We start from the raw sequence: 21877 nt of genomic DNA, 5'->3' as shown, positions 1-21877 counted from the left end.
TCACAACTTGAAGCACAAATAGAAAGCAGAGCAAACTGTAGCCTGAGGTAGCCGACGGCTCATGGGTCCCTACGGTTTAGATTGTCCTTTCTGTAGGAATCCTTTTGGAGTTCCCAACATAGTGTCCTGCATGCAGCAGTTGAGAAATAAATGCTTGAGTAATTTTTAAACATCTATCCATGACGTCAGGGACATAGACATGTAGAGAAGGTTCTATGAAGACAAAGCAGGGGCAGTGGTTAATACATACATCATTGTTTGTTTGCTTGCTGGCTTTGTTTTATATGTTATGTTCTTTAATTCCTTTCCGAAGAGTGTTGTGGGTCATTTCTGTTCCTGTGACTTTTCAAATATTCTCAGAATTTCATTAATTCTTTTTGTTTTCTTTTGAGACAGGGCTGCTATAAGCTAGGCTAGGCTCAAATGCTTGGAGTAGCCAGAGATGACCTAGAACTTCTGCTCCTTCCACCTGCTGAGAACTGGGGTCAGAGGTGTGCCTCACTGTGCCTGTTCATGGTTTATGTGGTGCTGGGGCTGGAACATAGGGCTTCCTTCCTTTGCTGTGCTAGGTAGACACTTGAGCTCTGCCCCCAGCCTTCGTGCTATTAATTCTTTATTCTTCCAGCAGTGTCAGGTACAGTTATAATTGTATTTTATTTAATAACTGCTTGTTATTGTTTAATAAACTATGTAAGGCCAGGCATTCTATAAGCCTTTCTTAGCCTGTGGTGCACTGTCTGTGTTTAAGTATGCTTTTTAGCTGGCACAGCCCAGAACTCCTAGCCTAACTCCCTGACTCCATGCAGATGCCTCTGTGTATGAGGCATCTTGTCCAAGATTATTTCATTGAGTTAATTTTGTAAACAAGGCCATACTACTGTTGAGTCCTTAACTCGGCTTGCTGGAGCTGGAAGAGGCAGGACACAGACTCTAGTTTGCTTTGCATTTTCCTACAAAGGACTGGGGATCTCTGTATGCTTGAACAGGAAAATAGAAGCACAAGCTGCAGTAATATGTTCCTTTACAGACAATCAGGTCAGTTTAATCCTGTTAGCAAAGAGTTGTGTTGAGCACTAAATGCAGTACTAGTTAGCCACATGTTAGCACTTAATCAGCCCAGCTGGCTTGGTGTAAGTTTGTCAGCGTTGTCATGCTTTCATGGAGGGCGTGTCTGGTGGAGAGTGTTCCAGTTCATTCAACAAGGTTACCTGGGCACCTTACCTCTCTCTCCCTCCCGTGCTGGCAGGGAGGTTGACCTGTGATCAGTGAACCTGCCTGGGTTTCTTTCCTCTGACCCCACTCTAGCTGAGTGACCTTGGGCATATGACCTTGCCCAGAGACTGTGCTCTTCAAAGCCATCATAACCTCTGTGAGGCGGGAAGGGTTAAAGAAGCAGCGGTACAGAATTCCCAGCACTGCGCCTGGCAGATAGCAAGCACTCAGGGCATGTTATTTAAAACAGTGAGGGGATACTGGCGTAGAGGCAGAACAGTCTCCAGCTCATTGGGAGCTGACAGTTGTGTGTGGGAGGCAGGCATGGAAGGGGTGATTTCTCCATGTGTGCCGAGTGCCAAGAAGGATTCACCGAGTGCTGTGAGAGTGAAGAGGCAGGGGGTAAGTAGCTGGGAAGGAGTGAACACAGGGCCAGCAGGAAGAGACTTTTATCATTATTTTTAGATTTGTTTCTCTGTATGAGCGTTTTTGCCTGCATATATGTATGGGCACCACTTGCACGTATGTATGGGCAGCACCTGCATGTATGTATGAGCACCACCTGCATGGCCCTTGTCCATGGAGTCAGAAGAGGCACTGGATCCCTTGGAGCTGGAACTATGGATGGTTGTGAACTGTGGCAGCTGGGAACCAAATCTTCTGGAAGAGCAGAAAATGTTCTTAATCAGGGAGGCACCTGTCCATCCCCGGGGAAGAGGTATTTGGTTTGGACCAGGGGGTTCAGCGAGGATGGCAGAGCAGAGGGTGAAGAGATTTGGAGAGGACCTTGTCAGAGGTGCCTTGGCTTAGAGGTGGGAGGCCGAGGAGTCCACAGGTGAGGTTAGGCATGTGGATCTAAGGCGGTGTGTGGGGTGAGGATAGGCGTGTACCTGAAGTGCCTGAGGGACTTCGATGGCAAGTCTAGCAGCATCTGAGCACCCGAGTGTGAAGGGCCTAGGGAGCATGCTCAGGGATTGAACTGTTCTACACCAGCAGCTATTCCCTTGTTCGCCCCGGCTTCCTTTCTTTATATATGTGCTCGTGGAGGTGTGCATGCCAGTGCACATGTGTATATGGAACCAGAATTTGACATTGGGTGTTTTCTTCTCCACTTTACATTCAATCTTGTTATTTTTATTTTATATCCATTTATGTTTTGACTGCATGTCTGTGTGAGGGTGTCAGATCCTCTGGCGCTGGAGTTAGAGACAGGTGTGAGCCGCCATGTGGGTGCTGGGAACTGAACTCTGCTCCTCTGGAAGAACAGCAGGTGCTCTTAACTCTCCAGCCCCGCCTCCCTTTAAAGATTTATTTATTTTATTATTTTATGTGTATGGGTGGTTTGCCTGCGTGTGTGTCTGAACGACACGAGGAAACCTGATGCCTTCAGAGGACAGAAGAGGGTGCTGTAGCCTCTGGATGTGGAGTTGGCCTCCATGTGGATGCTGGGGGTCGACTCTGGGTCCTCTTCAAGAGCAACAGGTGCTCTTAACTGCAAAGCCAACTCTCCAGCCCCTTCTATCTTGTTTATTGAATTTCAACCTTATTGATGATTATAGATCCACCCAGGCCCTCATTCTTACAAGGCAACTGTTTTACTAATGGAGCATCATCTTAGCTTCCAAGGTGCCATCTTCAAATATCCATCCATCCATCCATCCATCCTCCCATCCATCCATCCATCCATCATCCATCCATCATCCATCCATCCTCCCATCCATCCATCCATCCATCCTCCCATCCATCCATCCATCCATCCATCCATCCATCCTCCCATCCATCCATCCATCCTCCCATCCATCCATCCATCCATCCATCCTCCCATCCATCCATCCATCCATCCATCCATCCATCCATCCATCCTCCCATCCATCCATCCATCCATCCATCCATCCATCCTCCCATCCATCCATCCATCCATCCATCCATCCATCCTCCCATCCATCCATCCATCCATCCTCCCATCCATCCATCCATCCATCCATCCATCCATCCTCCCATCCTCCCATCCATCCATCCATCCACCCATCCTCCCATCCATCCATCCATCCATCCATCCATCCATCCATCCTCCCATCCATCCATCCATCCATCCATCCATCCATCCATCCTCCCATCCATCCATCCTCCCATCCATCCATCCATCCATCCTCCCATCCATCCATCCATCCATCCATCCATCCATCCATCCATCCATCCATCCATCTAGTGTGCATGTGTGAGTGCACACACAACTGTCTGGGGAGATGGAGTGTGTATGTGGAGGGATACATATGCCCTCATGGTACCTGTGTGGAGGTCAGAGGACAAATTTCAGGAGTCAGTTCTCTCCTTCAACTGTGTGGGTCCTGGGGATCAAACTCAGGTTGTCAAGCTTGGTGACAAGTGCCTTTACCTGCAGAGCTATTTTACTAGCCCTCTTTTTTTTTTTTTTGATGAGTTTTTTTTTTAATCAACCGCTTGTTGAAAATACAACAGCTTTGTCAGCGTTTACCAGAGACGCTTCAAAATGCTCCATTCCCAAGGTCCTGACCAGTTCTTCCATGCTCCCAGGGATACTGGGGTAGCTCCATCTTGGCTAAGATGAGCTAGTGCTCTTACTTTCCACCCAGAGGTCAGGGATGTGCAGTCCTGTCAGTTGGGGCAGGACTTTAACTCTTAGGGAGCAGAATGATAGCTGAGGACATTCATGTGCCCGTGTCAGTGGCAGTGCGTGTTCTGCAGCAGCGCACATCTAACAGAAGTTACATCTTCCACCTCATTAAGACACGGCAAGTCGGAACCTGTCAGCAGTGAGCTCTCTAATGCTGTCCTCTACAGAAACTCACTACAAAGCCTGGAGTCTTCACACTCCCTGGCCTACCATTTCTAAGTAGCAGTGAGAGAGCTTTTGGGCAGGTTCATGGCATCCCTAAGCATCCAGATTGTGGGAGCCTCTGCTGAGGCCCCAGAGTTAAGTCCTTCAACACATCAGAACAGGTGACACAAACGATTCACACCCTGGGGTCCCCAGAACCTAGATGTGGCCCAAGTCCAGGGCAGTAGTTCTTTTACCCTGCACTTGAAGCCCTGTATTGTCCTGCTATGTGCCACAAGCTCAGGAAAGAGGAACCGAGATTGGGGCTCTTTGGCAGGAGAGGAATCCATTCCCCACGGACTGGGTATGCATGACTGGATTGTCTGGAACAAGGAACAGGAAGGAAGTGCAGAGGCTCAGCTTCGGGCTGGTACAACATGCGTGGCTGCTGTCAGTGCAGATCCCCAGGCTGGTGTGGCCCATCTTTTAACCTCTAGCAGGACTGGGCCAGGGAAGCCAGCTGCCATTGTGGGAAAGAGCTGTAGCCGCCACTGCAGGATCCTGCTGCCCTCAGGAGGACATGTTGAAAAGGGAGTGACATCTTCACTAAGAGGACAAACAGCAGAAGGTTTGTATCATGGTTCTTGTCTGTCTCTGCCGTGCTCAAGCTGTGGTCCCCCAAAACAAAACCAGCATCACTAGGTGTCTGAACACATGGGAAAAGCAGTAGCATCCCACGAGGCCAGATTGACACGGGACCAATTTTCGCAGAACTCCTGATCCTGCCCAGGTGCCTTTGGAGCCGAAGTCCAACCTCCTGTTGAGTTGGACTCAAACTGCACCCCTCCCCCTCCGTCTCCTTGCCACCACTCATGTCCAGAGAGTTCCTGTTCCCTTCTCAGAAATGGATCTTTGATTTATAAAGCTGATAATGTCTGACTGTCTAGCCCCTCTATAGTCCCGTGGTAACCAAGGCAATATCAGAGTCACCTGGGGAATTCCCTAACGTCCACGCACCTGCCATCTGTCTCTCTCCTCTTCCCTCCCCTCTCAGAGGCCAAGTTCTCGGGTGTGGGAGGAAATGTGATGGAAAGAGTTGCCATTCCTAAGATACTCTCCAGACTGTTGGGGAGGGTGGACAATAGTCAGTTATGTGTGCTGTGCACCAGAGAAGAGGTGTCTATGTAAAGGCAGGAGGATCTGCTACGGAGGCCAGAAAGAAACCTAGCGATTCTCAGTATTAGGGGAGTAATGATGACTTTTATTATAGACTTATTTATGTTAAGCTTCATGGCTTAAACAGAAAAACATTAACTGTTTTTTGATCCCTAGAGTTCTCATTTTTGGGGTGGGGGCAGGGTCTCACTATGTAGCCCAGGTTGGGCAGAAACTCATGATATAAACCAGACTGACCTTGAATTTGCAGAGATTGGCTTGCCTCTGCCTCCTCAGTGCTGGGATTAAAGGCATGTATGTGACACCCAGAACTCCAGCCTCAGAGGATGACAGTGAAATGTACTTTCTGAGAATATCTGTGGGAGAGAGTCGGTGCTCAGTGAATCCTGACTGCTGATTGTGGTGGTTATCATCAAAGGACAGCTCTTCTCCAGGATCCTTGGAGGAGACGACTGCGCAGTAAAATGTCTCCACATGTTTGCTCAGCGTGGGTTCAGAGTTTTACAGTCTTGTTTGCTGTATCATGCATGAACAAAGTGTTAGTTCAGTTTAGTCCCGGGTAGGAGGACTCCTGGGAGATAAGGCACATTGCCTTTTAAGTGTTTTTTTATTATCTTTTATTGGCACATATTCTTTGTACATAGTGGTAAGTTTCATAAAGGCATTTTCATACAAATACATCAGGTACTCTGCCCGTCCCACACCTCACACCGCTGTCCCCCTGCTTCTAGAGTAGTGGCTTTCAACCTTCCTAACACTGTGACCCTTTAATACAGTCCTTATGTTGTGGTGACCCCCAACTATAAAACTATTTTTGTTGCTACTACATAACTATATTTTTGCTACTGTTATGAATGGTAATGTAGGGGGCTGGAGAGATGTCTCAGAGGTTGAGAGCACTGACTGCTCTTCCAGAGGTCCTGAGTTCAATTCCCAGTAACCACATGGTGGCTCACAACCATCTGTAATGGGATCTGATGCCCTCTTCTGGTGTGTCTGAAGACAGTTACGGTGTACTCATATACATAAAATAAATAAATCTTTTAAAAAAATGAATGGTAATGTAAATACTTTTTTAAGATAGAGATTTACCAAAGGGGTTGTGATTTACAGATTGAGAACTGCTATTCTAGACTGTTTTGCTTGTACTAATATCATATATATATAAATTACTTTTGTATATATAAATCTAGAGTCCACAAATTAGAGAAAACACGAAGTCTGTCCTTCTAAATCTGAGTTATTTCACCTTTTTCGTTGTTGTTGTTAGTTTTTGAGACATAGTCTCAACACACACACACACACACACACACACACACACACACACACACACACCCCTTCCAGGCTAGTCCAAAACTCATGACTTTTCTGCATCAACTTACCAAGTGCTGGGAAGTAAGAAAAAGAAAAAAAAAAGAAAGAAAGGAAAGGAAAGGAAAAAAGGTATTTTTGGGCTGAAGGATTTGGTTTACCTGTCAAGAGCATTGGCTGATCTTTCAGAGGATCTGTGTTCAAGTCTCAGCACCCACGTAGTGGCTTGCACCTGTGTAACTCCAGCTCCAGGCAATCCAGCACCTTCTTCTGGCCCCTCAAAGTACCAGGCACAAATGTGGTGCACAGGTGCATGCAGGCAACACCCCCCACACACACACACACAACAAAATAAAGAGGTATTTTAACATTTGCAAAATGGTTTAGTGCAGTCTCTTTTCAAACAGACTGTATTAGAATTAGCTGGGAAACGTCTTTATTGTATCTTGTTAGGCTGGAGTGTGTGTGTGTCAGAGACAGGGTCTTCTGTAGCCAGGTTGGCCTGGAACTTGCAATGCAGGGAAGGGTGACCTTGAACCTTCAGATCCTCCCCATCCTGCACCTCCCACGTTCTTGGATGACAGTCTTGTGACACCTCCCCCAGCTTATCAGTGCATATTTTACATGTCTTCAGGTGATTATGTTTTTGTGGCTGTTTGGGATCTCTGAACTCTGAGGCTACTGGGCTTCTTCTCTGCTCCTGGTCTTGGGTGATCTCCTGGTCATTGGTCCTTGCTGTTACTGAGGGTTACTGGCTGTGGGTATCTGATGAGAATTAGGGCGTAAGAGGCTTCCCCATGCAGCCTCTGAACGTGAACGTAATCAGAACCACCACACCATGGCTTTTATCTTTGAAGCCTGCAGTTGATTTGACAGCATTTAATGTTGTAAAATAAGGAGCGAGAGCCAGAGCATTGGCTCAGCAGCAGATGCTTGATGTTCAAAAGCCTCTGATTGGTGGGTTTGGGGATGGGGCTCAGTTGCTTAGCATGCACGAGAACATCCCTGCATCTATCATCCTAGTACTAAGAGATGGAGGAAGGAGAATCAGAAGTTCAGACTAGCCTGGGCTGCAAGAGACTCTACCTTTACAGAAAGGAGGGGCTGGGCTGTAGTGACACAGGCCTTTAACCCCAGCATTCAGTAGACAGAGGCAGGCAGATCTCTGTGAGTTCTAGGGCAGCCTGGTCCATAAGTGAGTTCGAGGACAGCTAGGACACCGTAGGAGAAACCCTGTCTCAAAAAAAAAAAAAAAAAAAAAAAAAAGAAAAGAAAAGAAAAGAAAAAAGAAAATAAATAAATAATAAAAAAGAGAGGGAGGGCCCTGGAGAAATGGGTCCATATTAAGAGCACTTACTGCTCCTGTACAGGATGAGGATTTGATTCCCAGCACCCTCATTGGGTATTGGGTGGCTCGTAGCCACCCGTAACTCCAGCCTTAAGGGACTCCATGCCTTCTTCTGGCCTGTGGGTTATCTCCGCACAGGTGCACACACAGAGAGAGACAGCATCACACACATACACATAAATAAGTAATAAATCTTAATAACAAAAGCAGCTTCTTACTGTGAACTACATTTTCCAGTGTCATGCGGAGAAGGAACTAAGTGCATTTAACAGTTAGACTTGAAGTTTTTAGATTATGCTGTCCAAAAAGTGCCCACTAGCCTCAGAGTGGCCGTGAGCACTAGGGGCTACTGGTCTGGATTGAGATGTCTTATGACTGTGAACGAGGGCCCTAGACTCCAGACTCAACACCTAAAGCAAGCAAACAGGTAAGTAAGTCACTAACTAACTAACTAAAATAAATAAAGCGTCTGAGTGCTGCTCTGATCATTTTCTGAGTAGAAAATGATAATGCTTTTAATACGTTGGATCAAGTTAAATACATTAAAATTAGTTATGTTTTCCTATTGAAAATGTGGCTCCTTACAGATCTGTGACATTCTGTTTTGTCACACAGCCAAGTTAGTTTCTTAAATCAATTTGAGGAACCAGATTAAAAAGTCGACAGCAGGGCTGGAGAGAGATGGCTCAGCTCTTAAGAGCACTTGCTATTCTTACAGACGATCCTGGTGGGGAGTCCCAGCACCCAGCATGGGAGGCCGGAATTACTGTCTGTAATTCCAGCTCCAGGGGATCCAACATCGTGGATCCAACATCTGTGGGTACATGCCCTCACATGCCAGTACATATTCAGACATATATGTACACTAATAAAGCTAACTCTTTCAAGACAGAATCTCTCTGTGTAGCCCTGTCTGTCCTGGAACTTACTATGTAGACTAGACAAACCTTGAGTTCACAGAAATCCCCCTGCCTCTGTCCCTGGAATGCTGGGATGAAAGATGTGCACCACCACAATTGGCAACTGGCAGCGTTTGCTGTCCCCCTGGTGCTGCTGAGTGGTGTTTGGGTACCCAGGCTCTTGATCTCTAGGGCTGCGTTGGGGGGCAGACGTCCAGGGGCAGCTATTCTGTCATTTACCTTGACCTTGAGCATCAACAGTGCCATTATCAGTGGCACTTTCTTTGAAATGGGAATTTTATGAAGCTTGACTTAAGGGTATTTAGTAGTTTCTCCTATTTTAAAGAACTTTAAGAGTGTTCAATGTCTCTGGGAGGGAGAGGAAGAAAATTGCCTAAGTGGAGAAATTGCTTTGCGTGGACGGAAGCTTTACCACAGCACTGTGGGGCCTCTTTAGAATTCCCTCTTACTTTACGTTTGTGGGCGTTTTGCCTGCATGTCTATGGGTGTACAGCAAGCCCGGTTGCTCTTGGAAATTAGAAGAGGGTGTGACATCTTGGGACTGTAGTTCCAGCCAGTTGGAAGCCACCCTATGGGTGCCACGAACCCCAGGGCTTCTAGTCATTGTTCTTGTTTAAAGAGACCTCTCTTTAGGCCCCAGACTCGTTTTAAAAACTGTCGGTAAAACTGCTATGAATTTCTGATTACAATCCCCAGTGCTCCAGTGTCCTGTGTCCCGTACAGTTGTTCATCCCCTTCATTCCCCTTCCTCAGTATCTTTGGCTGTCTCTCTGGTATTCTGCTGCTCTCTCTTTCCCTGATTTGGGATTGCTATGGGAATGCCAACTGACCCCTGCCCCCTCCCTGCAGGACGAGAAGAGTCCATTCAGTGCTTAAGGGCCAGCCGTGCGGTGGATGCCACCGTTCAGGTGCCCAGCACTCCAAGCATTCTTCAAAGTGGCCACCTGTTACGTGCTTGAGGCAGGTTGGGAAGAATAAGAGAAATAAAAGGGGTGCCGGAAATGTAGAAACTGTTGACGGTAGGAGCTAGGCTGAAGAATAGGCCCTGCCATTAGCTATTTGTATGTCCTTACATGGTGCTTTAGTTAGGGTTTTACTGTGGTGAACAGACACCATGACCAAGGCAACTCTTATGAAGGACAACATTTAACTGGGGCTGGCTTACAGGTCAAAGGTTTAGTCCAGTGTCACCAAGGCGGGAACATGACGGAGCCAGAAAGGGTCTAGAGCTTTGGGAAACTGCAGAGGGCTTTTAATTCTGCTTCAGTCAAGTTGCTCAACTGTAGGAAGTAAAGAGTACTGGATTCTTTTATTTGCGCATGCTCTCTCTCTTTCCCCCTCTCTTTCCCCCTCTCCCCTTCCCCTTTCCCCATCTCTCCCTCCCTTCCTTCCTTTTCCTTCTTTGGTGCTAGGGATCAAACTTAGGGCCTTGTGTGTCCAGGTAAGGAGTCTACTACTGAGCTCAATCCCTGGCCCAAGCTATTTTAAGAATGGTAACGATTTTAATTTTAAACAGTAATTATGTCAGGCAGTTTATTTGCTTTTCAGAGTGGCTTCAGATACAATGCCTCTGACAGCCAGCAGAGGGCAGGAGAGAGGAGATTCTTCTGTCCAAAGCAGTGCCCCAACCCTCACCGGCCTGGTCACACCTCTGTGTGCCTCCTGTGTGCCAGACACTTTGCTGAAGGCAAAGACACAGGATGAAGAGCCTCCTCTTGTAACACAGGCTGCTCAGCCCTGCAGAGGAAAGCTCCGGAGGTTTATGAAGGAGACAGTCCCACCCAGATGATTTTCCTGGTGGTCCTGCCCTCAGTTCTCCCTGCCCAGCCTGTGTTTGACTGGGCACACTGGGGCCTGTCTGTATTCTCTCAGTTTCCATTTCACTTCGCCAGCCTTATCTGGGCCACAGCAGATCTGGGTGCCAGTGTAGTGTAGCTGGTCTTTACCGCTTACCACAGTCAAGTTACCTCTGTCCTCCTAGGAATGAAGACCTCCCTTTGTAGACTTTCTTTGCTTTATGTGACCTGATCCCATGTAACTGTAAGTCCTCGGGGACTGATTCTTGTCCTGTCTTCTCAGAAAGTCAAGAGCCTTTCAAGGGTGCACACTCCTACTTGCCAGAGGACTTTATCTGTCCCTCAGCTCATTTTACCCCCACCCGCTCTCCCCAGTGTCCTTCATAGCAAGGATGACTTCAGGGAGTAGTGGTGTGCTTGCAGATGGTGTACTGGGGTGGGCATGCTGTGCCACAGGTAGGGAAACTGAGGCACAGAGGAGGGAACTAGCTTGCTGAAGGGTACATCACTGATTGGAGTTGCTCTGAAGTTTGTCTGGACATAGCTGGATTCTCTCTGCCTGCTGCTTCTGAGCCTGAGCCAGAGCCACTGCGTATCCCCTGGCTCTCTGTAAATTCATGGCTGCTTCTGACAGCTGCTGAGTTCCAGCCTCTCCAGTGTAGGGAGAAGAAAACCCACACCTGGGGCTCGCAGAGTCCTCAGAACATGTTCTCCCTGCACTCTGCACATGGTAGATGTGTTTATTGTACTAGTCACAGCATCTCCTGAAGTGCAGGCACATTAAAGATGGATATTACTTTCATAGAAGCCACTGGGGAAAAGGGAGAGAGAGGAGAGGCAGAGTTTGGGCATCTGAAGGAATAATTGGATTTATCCAGTAATTGTGGGAAGTGACAAGGAGCCAAGAAGTGCACTGGATAGGCTTGTGGGTTCGGATTTGTCAGGCATGTGTTTTTAATTACTTTGTCTCTGTTGTCATTATTTTAATAGAGACCTAATTTTGAGAATGGGGTTCATTATTTAATTAAACTTCAGCAGGATTGGCAAATGAGCGGGCCTGTGGCTCGGTGCTGCCCTCTTGTGTGTACTTCACGGATTGTCAATCTTCAACTACACAAGGCAATAAAATGTATAAAATATATTTTACAATTGCATCAAGTGTCAATAGATGCTTCTACAAGGTTGGCAGTACTCGGGACAAACATAAGCATCTGTCATCGCTGTGTGCTCAAGGATTCACAGATGACAGGCAAAAATCATCTCTGTGCTTTGCTCCCTGGAGAATGAACGTGATCACAAACACGTGTGGCCTGCCCATGGGGTTGGAGTAATTGCTGCCTTCAGATTTCTTAGAGAGGACGGTCCCCGAGGAAGGGCCCTGGTGGTGTTTGTAAACAAGATGAGGCGTTCGGTTCTATCTTTGGCCTGCTAGGCTCAGGAAGGGTTTTTGGCTCGAGACAGTATTGAGAAAATGTCATCATTTTTATGTCTGTGAAGTTGTGCTTCCACACTGCTGTTGGCTGCACGTTTGCCAGCTTGTGTCTGCGCTCAGAAGAGGACAGACAGAGCCCAGATTCATCCATGATAGATTCACATTGAGTCTGTGCCGGCCCCCCGGCGAGGCTTCGACGGTCTCGTTGGAAGATGAGGTAGCCCGCGTGGAACCCGTGACCTTGTGTGAATGGCAACAACCACAAAGTCACCATGCACATGTAGTGTCTGGGTGTTTACCTCTTCCCTCTAGATTACCGTTGAGTTAATTAAGGAGACGGAAGAAATAAGAACACGGGCGCTAAATATAAACTGATTTGCTTTTTTATTTTGAGACCTGGTCTCACTGTGTAGACCAGGCTAGCTCCTCTCACAGATCTGACTGCCTCTGTTTCCCAAGTGCTGGAGTTAAAGGTGCCTGGCTCCACACCCTGGACCAGACCTGTGTTTTCTTCTCAAACATAAAGAGATCAAAGATTAGAGTATTTTACTTGATACTTAGGATATTTCCCTTTAATCTTTAATTACTCTGTGCGTTGATGAGGTGGTTCTGACAGCCTGACATCCGGGGCTGTGCCATTTGAGCTCTTTTGTTCATTTATTTCTTTATCCCATTTCACAGTGGATTCTAAGCAGCTTCTGGGAAGGGACAAAAATGACTTAAACCCCCCCCGTTCCTCCCCCGTGACACACACACACACACACACACACACACACACACACACACACAAGAATGTGCATCCAGTTAGGAGAGGAAGCCCCAGGGGACAAGAGGCTGGAGCACACACAGTTCTGGAAGGCTGTGTGAAAACATGGCTGCCTGATGTGTCTTACGGTCCTGCTAGATCTTGGAAATTGTGCTCCTCACAACCTCTTTCCAACCTCCAGCACGTAGTCTCTCTTCTCCCAGAAAGCCCAGGAGGTGTCAAGATATAATTGTTTTACCGGGCCACATGCTGTGACACTGTGGCAGCTGGGCATTTGGAAGGGACCACTGTGGGGATCTTATTTTAGGAAACCTTTTATTGTCTTAACTTGTAGGCCTTTCAAGTGGCTCCAGAGCCTCACACTCTGGTGGGCTGCAGTGATAAGGGGACCAAAAAGGGAGTGTTGACGTGGAAGGGATGCTGGGTGAGATAACCTTGTGCTCCGGGCCAGAGTGAGTTGTGTCGCCTTCTGGAGACTGTCAGGAAGCATGTTGGAGCCTGGGCTCCTGGGAAGCTGCTCAGAACATGGAACTGAGATGTTGATGGATCATAGAGGATAGGCTGGGCCTGGAGAGATGGCTCAGAGGTTAAGAGCACTGACTGCTCTTTAAGAGGTCCTGAGTTCAACTCCTAGCAACGACATGGTGTCTCATAACCATCTACAATGTAATCTGGTGCCCTCTTCTGGCCTGCAGGCAGAACACTGTATATATAATAAAACAAACAAACAAACAAATAAATCTTAAAAAACAAAAGGCCAGGCAGGTACTGTGAGCCTCAGACTGAGTGCAAGCTTGTGACAGTGTTCCAGAAGTCCTTAGCCAAGAGAGCCGTCTCCTCATCTTCCCACAGTTACCCACTTCCTGCTGTCGCCCGTTCACTGCCTTATGACTTCTACTACCCCATCTGCTAGACCCATCCAACTCATGGATTTGAGCTCCCCCACCTCCATCTTCTCAGGACATAAAGCTGGCCTTGGTTTCTCAGTCAGAAGCCTGGAATAGCCTTGGTTTTCCTTTGCTTTGTCTCTGTGAATGCCATCCATGAGCCTTGGTTCTACATCAGCTGTTGGGCTAGCTCCCACCCTGTTCCCCTGCACTGCTCCGGGGGCCTCTTCACCTCCGCTCGCTTTCCCCTATTTCTGCGCTGTCATTGGTGCTGCCCTCGCAGGGATGGGTTCATTGCCTTATTCACTCTGCCTTGGTTTCGCTGTCTGTAAAATCAGGGCAGCAGTGGGCTCATACCAAAAAGCTTCTAGGGGGATTAAAGACACACACACACACACACACACACACACACACACACGAGAGAGAGAGAGAGAGAGAGAGAGAGAGAGAGAGAGAGAGAGAGAGAGAACAACACAGAGCAGAGCACTGAATAAATACTGGATTTTTACTTGCTACCACTGATTTCCAGGCCATTTTGGGCCCTTTCCACAGGCCACCGGGTTCCCCCACACATGGTATTTCCTTTCCAGGGAGACCCTTGGTTTCTTCCCACTTGTTTTCATGCCTGGACAGATCTTTTTTAGAGCTCTGCTGGAGTGCCACAGCTTAGGCCTTTGCTGCTGTCTCCCTGACCCCACTTCACAGCTTCATAGCCTTTACCTGCGCTTCTCTGTTCTTCTCTATTCTGTCTGTTATCCCCTGGGCTCGCTGTACCTCTCTATGAGAAGCCCTAATTGACACTAATGATCAAATAACGACAACACCACTTCTTTTTTCCCCTCTATATTTTATTTTATATGTATGAGTGTTTTGCCTTTGTATATGTCTGTAGCACCACATACATTTCTTGGTGCCTGAGGAGGTCGTGAGCCTGCATGTGGGTACTGGGAATTGAACTCAGGTCTTTTGCAAAAACAAGCACTCTTTACTGAGCTAACAGTCCTAGTGATACCGTCGCTTTGTTTTCTGTGTTGCATATACTCACCCGGTTCTGTTATCCAAGCCTTATAACCCCATAGTAGGGCTATGTGTTTAAGTCCTGTTTTAGAGTTGAAGAAATGAGACTCTGAGAAGGACAAACAACTGATACCAGGTCACCCAGCTGTGAGGAAAATGCGCCTACACTTTACTGAGGTCCAAGTCTGTGGGCTTTTTACATACAACTGCAGTCAGATGAGAGAGTTCTTTCCTGGCTATGGGTGCTGGCCGAGACTGCCAGTGACAGGAGCACACTAGCTCCATTTGAAAGCCAGTAGTCTTCCATTCCTGTGTGTTTTGGGCACCCATTATTCTGTAGTCTTGTATGGGGTGAGAGCTCATAAGAGGTACCCACTAGATTCTGTTTAGCTTTGATTATGAGTTGATCCAAGACTACTTGGGTGATCACTGCTAAGGGTGGTCTGTGTGTTACACTAACGTTCTTTTAAGCTTAGAAAGTGTCATAGTTAGGCTCTAAACTGCAAGTGGCCAAATCACTGGAGAGCTAGCCTACTCCGGCTGGGGGCTGCTCTAAGTGGTAGACTGCAGCCTACACAAGGTTCTGGATTTGAGCCCTGTACCATCACATACATGTACAAACAGGCAACTTAACAATGAATAAATAGAACAAGTGTTGGTCTCTGAACTTACTTAGACCTTTCATTTTAGATTATCTGGGGGTGGTGAGTCCCTGGACCTACATTTTTTTTTAAAGATTTATTCATTTATTATATATAAGTACACTGTAGCTGTCTTCAGATACACCAGAAGAGGGCATTGGATCTCTTTACAGATGGTTGTGAGCCACCATGTGGTTGCTGGGAATTGAACTCATGACCTCTGGAAGAGCAGTCAGTGCTCTTAACCACTGAGCCATCTCTCCAGCCCTGGAACTACATTTTTTTTTTTTTTTTTGGTTCTTTTTTTCGGAGCTGGGGACCGAACCCAGGGCTTTGCGCTTCCTAGGTAACCGCTCTAACTGAGCTAAATCCCCAGCCCCCTGGACCTACATTTTTAACCCAAATTTATTCCAGTCAAAGTAGAAGATGATACTCAGTGGCAGTGTGTGTGTGCTGTAGCTAGCTAGATGTTTTGTGTCTTTTTATCTTCAGTTTGAAATATTTATGTGTATGTTTGTCTCCAGTGTGTGTATGTCATGTGAGTGCGGTGCCTATGGAGTCTAGAAGACGGTGTCAGATCCCCAGAACATGGGTATTGGGAACCAAACTTGAATCACCAACCAGAGCAGTTAAGTGCCCTTCAGCACTGCAACATCTCTCCAGCCCCTTTGTTAATTTTTGTCTTTACTTGTGAGGCTTTTGGTCTCTGACCATGGGGCAGGAAGCCCTTTTCCCTCAGGACCCACACTTCATGCATATCGGCTTCCTTGGTCACTGTGTCCAGTGTATCCTTCCCCTGTCTTGGAGTCAGCTTTCTGGTGAAGCTACATTCAAAATTAAGTGTTGGCTTGTGTTTTGATACAGGGTCTCTTTGTATTGCAGCCCAGGCTGTCCTGGAGCAGCTCCTGGTCACCTTGCCTCTCCTCCCTGAGTGCCAGACCACAGGCTTCAGCCAGCCCAGCCTGATGTTGAGGTTTGTTTTTGTTAAGTTCCTTCCCAGAAATAGTTTTGAACTAATCAGAACCCGGAGCCTTAATAGCTGTGCTTTCCTCTTGTCTGTTCCCTCTCTAAACAAAGGCTTCGTGTTTTAATAGGCACAATAACAGTAAAATTAGCTTGATTAGGCTCCAGGTGGATTTGAAGTGTATCCTAATGGCATCTCTGCCTGGCTTGGAAGCCATGCATTTTGTTTTGTGCACAGGATGTGAGTGTCACATGACTTGGGGTAGGAAAGGACGATTGAATTAAAGTGGCCATCTGTAGATCCTGCCTCCTGGTTTCTAACCTATTACAATCTGGGAAAATGGACCTGCAGCATGGAGCCAGGTCCGCCTGCCTTCTGTCCTTGATGTGCTAAGTTATACCACACTGCTCCTCCCCCCTCTGCTTACCCCACTGGAAACCTTCTGGGTGCTTGGAGAGCTCAGAACCGGAGGTAGGGCCTGTGAGATGGCTTACCAGGCAGCTACCTCTGCCACCTCTGACAACCAGAGTTCCATCCCTAGGACCCACACGGCGGCAGGAGAGAACCTGCCCTGCAGGTTGTCCTCTAGCTTCTTCATGCACATGTTGGCACACACGCACTTCTGGACACCTTTGGCTGAAAACCCACAGCTAGCAGCTCCCTACTTCACGGGGAAGTGGCTGTGTCCACTTGCACTAAGTAGCCGAGCCCCGTGCTGGTGCTAGCCACTCGGCCCAAGTGCTTTTCCGTCTCTCCCTGGAAAGGGCCCTGACCATTGCAGGCTTTCTAATAAGAGGAAGATGAGGCACAGAGCAGCCTACTCATCACCTGAACCAGTTTAATGTGTGACTTGCTAATTAATTAGTCTTTATCTGCATGCTTGGTGGCCCACAGAGGCCTTAAAAAAAGTGAGTTTTTCTTTTTTCTCCTTTGAATCAAAGCATAGGCTATATAATTCCCTGAGCTCACTAAGAACCGGGAATATCAAACCTAGTATTTGAATAATATGATAATTATCATATAATAGTAACATTTGCAAGCAGGAAACAGAACCCCTGGTCATGGCTGCTTCACTTTGGAGCCTTTACTAAGTTTCTGGGCGTTGTTATAAGCACAGCCCAGGAGATAAAGATAAAAATAATTTTCTTGCCATTTTTTTCCTGTGTGGTATCCTAGCGACAATGGAGTGGCTGTCCTTGGGTTTAGGGGCACCAGCTGGGTCTGTGTCAGCACTCACCGAAAGGAAGACCGTGAAGGCCATGGGCAGAGTGGTCTTTTAAAAGCCAGTGCGGGGGGCTGGAGAGATGGCTCAGTGGTGGAGAGCACTTACTGGGTCTCACTCTGCAGCCCAGGCAGATCTTGAACTCATAGTGATCCTTCTGCCTCAGCCCCCCAAGCATTGTGATTACAGGCACACACCACCCACATCTGGATTTTGAATGGTTTCCTAAACTCAGTTATTTTTAGCAGTAATCTATGATCTGACCATCCAAGTAATATGTATTTATTGTCAGACAAGTTAGCCGGAAAATTTCAAGGGAGGAGATAAAAACCCAACACCGTCCTGACACTGTTCCACATTGGCAGGTAGTGCATTGTCTGCCGTACTGAACTGGACACCGACCAGCTTCCAGAGTTAGGGTAAAAGGCTAAAAACAAGTAATACAGTCAGAAATACCCCATACCACCCTGGACAGTAACTCGTGTGTAACGAAGTCTGAATCCCTGTGAGCTAGAATAACTGACAAATCTCTACACGAAGGCTTGGGGCAAAACGATTCCCCCTTTAAGACAAGTGTGGAGTGTATGTGGGTGAAGAACTGAGGCGCCTTCCTGTGTGCCTGCAAGGTTTGCTCCATTCCATTTTAATATTAGGGTTTCATACCTCTAGTGCGGGATAATGGATTTCCTTGTGCCATAGCAGAACACGTTTCCTGTAGGGCATGGGGAAGGTCAGTTCTGAAAACAAAGGAACACCAGGCAGGACCATGGAAAGTGCATCCCACCCACCCCTTCCACACATGCGCACAGGCGGGATCTCTTGTCTTAGAACCCTCTGCTTATTCTAGAGTAAATATTATATGTGTATCTTTCTTTTAAAGACAAGGTCTCACTATATAGACCAGACTGGCCTTGAACTCACAGAGGGAGCTCTGCCTACCTCTGCCTTCTGAGTGCCGGGATTAAAGATGTGTTCTACCACACCGGGCCCCCAGTCTATCAGCTTAAAACTTGGACATATTTTACTCTAAGGATGTTCCATAGTGTCTTAACTAGTCTCTTGTGTGTTTAGGTCATTATAATTATGTACCGTTATGCAAGTGGTGACACCAGTGAGTCCTGGGTGGGTCTTTGTGTCTGCCCAGAGTGTATTTTGTGCATAAATACTTAACTGTGGAACTGATGGCTCACAAGAGCTGAGTGTTTTTAAGGCTTTTATCTCATACTGCCAAATTATCCCCAGGAACATTCTACACTTCCTACAGTGGGTCTGTATCCCTGGTTAAACTGGAAATTATTCAAAAGAATTTTCCACAACATTCCTGTTCTTTACGGCCTGGCCAATTCTCTCTCCACCTTATATATGGAGGCAGCATCTCTCACTGAACTGGGAGGCTACTCTAGCTAGCCACCTCGCCTCTAGCACCTCTCTGGCCCTAGGATTATAGGCCGACCACAACACCCACTCAGCATCACATAGGTGCTGGGGATTGGAACTTTCCCACTGAGCCGGCCCTTCAGTATGATTTGTGATTTGGAAGATAGATGTTTGCTGTCTTATATCAGACAGGCTACAGAATGAGAATGACGTTTGTATATTTTTCCAAAGGAGCTATGGGTTAAACAAGTCTTTGGAGAGATATTGTCCTCACCCATCCCTGCACTGTAGATATAAAGAACACACAGAGACCAGAGAGCAGAGGCATTCTGAAGGGCCATGCAGAACAATGATGGTGACACCGGAGCCATCAGTGAAGGTCCCAACTTCATTTGCTCATGGAGGTTAGACAGCCATGAGTTAGGACATGAGAGAGGATTTGAGGGCCCCAGGACACACGGGTAGACTGGGCTGCCCACACCCCTCCTGGACAAAATCTGATTCTTAGGCAGGAGGCCCACTTCTGCCCACTCATCTCCACCTGTTGGTGGTTCCGTAAGTACTCTAATTACTAGGGTACATTCTCAGCAAGCCTCTGCAGCTGCGTGGCGTCCTCAGGGAAGACGTTCTTGATTACTGAGTCAGTTTGGGGTCCCTTGCATAGCTGCTTCTGTGCCTCTGTACTTCTGCGACCACTGTAATGAGTTTGTTATGTGTTTAAGCTCTCATCCTGACTAGACTATCAGGGCTGTGAGTGCAGGAACTTTATCCTCTGAGTGTAGCCGCAGGCACATTCTGAGCCTTATTTTTATTTGAATATTTAGATGCTAATGAATGAATTAGAAGTGTGTGTGGGTTGCTGGGCGGTTCTGTTTCCAACTGCTTGCAGGAACAGAAGCAAAGTCCCTTTTTACCAAGGACACCGAGAGAGAAAAGAAAAAACACAGTTGGGGCTGCCAAAGCTGAGAGGGGTATGGTCTGCTTTCCTGGGGCCTGTCAGTGGACTCCTAGTGTATGGGGTCAGCAGCCATATCTAACCAAGCATTCTTTCCTGGCTTACCAGATCAGCTGGGCAGTTCCCTAGGGGTTGTTAAAGCAGAGATTCCAGAAACATTGTGTGGAAGAGAATTCAAGGTCAGGGCTCTCAAGAAGGTTTTTGGCGGTATAGGGATATCACAGCTCGTCACCTACAACCTGGTTCTCACTGTTGATGGGTGCTCGCTGCAAAGGGCTTGGCAGGGCTATTTATTGGTGGCTGGCTGGGCGCCAGAGCGCCGCAGTGGTGAGGCTGCAGGTCCTGCCCTCCCCGCGCGCTTGCCTCCTTCCCCTCCTCCATCTCTGCCTCCTCCAGCTTGCAGCATCCTCTGCGAGGAAAGGAATGTGCCAGTCTGGGACGCGCCGTCCTGGCCGCGCGGCAGCACCTAGGGCGCCCTCTGGACTGTTAGGGGCCGGCGTCTGGCGCTGCGCGGCGCGCTTGGGTCGGCGCTGATGTCAAGTGGGTGTGGGCTCTTTGCGAAGGCCCCGGCGAGGACGAGAAGGGCGCAAGATGCGCCGCGGGCGCGTGGAGGCCCGGGCACGTTCTGTGTCCCAAAGCTGTTGACCGGTGGCCCACTGGGGTCGGAGCGAGCGTATGGAACCTTGGCGCTGCCTGCCCCGGGATGCGCGCCCCGCCGCCCTGGGGTTCTGGGGAGAGCCGCTGGCAGCCTGCAGGTGTGTGCACGCACGAACTTTCTCGGGCAGGACGCTGGGAGCGTGGGCTGCGGTCTGGTGCTTTGTGTCTGGGTGCGGCGGGTTGGGAGAGAATTCATCCGGCCCCTGATTAATCTCCCCTTGGGAAGGGCGCGCCGGTAGCTGCCCAGCAGGGTTAAGAATCGCGTCTCCAAGTCCTGCCTGTGTTCATGGTAACAGGATTCTCTCTCTGCAGACAGCACGGTTTTCCAAGATCGCCAGTGGTGCGTGGGAACTGAGAGGCCCCAGAGGCATGGGAGCTGCGGGTCGGAGGCTGGTTCCGAAGCGGGTGGGAGGTGACCAGTGGTTCTGCACCGGGTCCGCCAATCCCACCCCCACCCCCTTCCTGGAGCCCTTCCTTGCACACTTTCAGAGAGCAGAAAGCCTGAAGCTGGCTATGGAAAGGTCAGGGGTCAGCCCCTCTTGAATGACATCTCAGGTGTCCTGAAGGAAGGGCTTTGTTCCAGGCTCCCTTTGCGCCAAAACCCTGAAGCCTGGTGGTCTAGGGCTGGGGCTCCAGTGCTGTCACTAGTCTTTCTTGGCAACAGCGCTCTTGGTAGGCAGGTTAATTATTAATATGTATCGGCTGGTGACAGAGACTCGAAATGAGATTGGTGGCTACAAGGTCCTCTTCTCTCTCTCTCTCTCTTTCTCCCTCCCTCCCTTCCGTTTCAGTCCATCATATTGCAGTGTATTTCCAGGGAGTATGTGGGTATTCTCCCATGGAACCCAGACTCAGGAGGACACCCCCCTGCCCGCCCCCCCCCCCCCCGTGAGACAGCCAGATTCTCTGGGGAAGACAGCAAGACAATGTCCCTTCATTTTTATCTTTTTAACAGTGTTTTCTTTCTTTGCCTTTGGAAACCAACTGCACTCTAACACCAGACTGAGTTCTGTCAGTGTGCACCTGGAGTTTGGGCTGCAAATGCTACCTGCAATGCCTCACATTCTACAAGTACCTCTGATGTTGCTTTGAGAACCTGGGTTGGTAGGAACTCAGGCACGACCCTGACAGGTGGTACCAAACTCGGGTCTCCTGCGGAGTGGAAGACAGGCATAGGTGTGGAACTATGGGGGCAGAGTGGAGTGAAGCCCAACCCCTAGGCAGTTTCAGTTTCCCTTCTAGTCTTGACAGGAGAGGTAGAGTCTATGACCAGGCGCTAGGTGTGCTGTAGAGCTGGAGTATTTATATCTGGGCCCCAAGGAACAGAACGGAACAGAACGGAAGGCGAAGAGTCCAGGCTATGGAGAGCATGGATGAGAGCAGGCTTTGGGGATAATGG

At 48.2% G+C, this 21877-nt stretch overlaps 1 protein-coding gene across 25 annotated transcripts in view; it reads left to right on the top strand.

Annotated features, from left to right (window-relative positions):
- Positions 1 to 21877, top strand: part of Plekha7 (pleckstrin homology domain containing A7) — a 181754-nt gene that overhangs the window by 50688 nt on the left and 109189 nt on the right. For 7 of the 25 annotated variants that reach the window (XM_087582587.1, XM_087582574.1, XM_087582557.1 and 4 more), the window contains exon 1: positions 20252 to 20576. In XM_087582587.1, coding sequence (XP_087438713.1) covers positions 20497 to 20576 — 80 coding nt within the window. In that variant the 5' untranslated portion in view covers positions 20252 to 20496. 25 annotated transcript variants of the gene reach the window in all.

This window comes from Rattus norvegicus, chromosome 1 (assembly GCF_021556685.1).
Source record: "Rattus norvegicus strain SHRSP/BbbUtx chromosome 1, alternate assembly SHRSP_T2T, whole genome shotgun sequence".
Taxonomy (NCBI): domain Eukaryota; kingdom Metazoa; phylum Chordata; class Mammalia; order Rodentia; family Muridae; genus Rattus; species Rattus norvegicus.
This window is presented reverse-complemented; position numbering and strand designations above follow the sequence as displayed.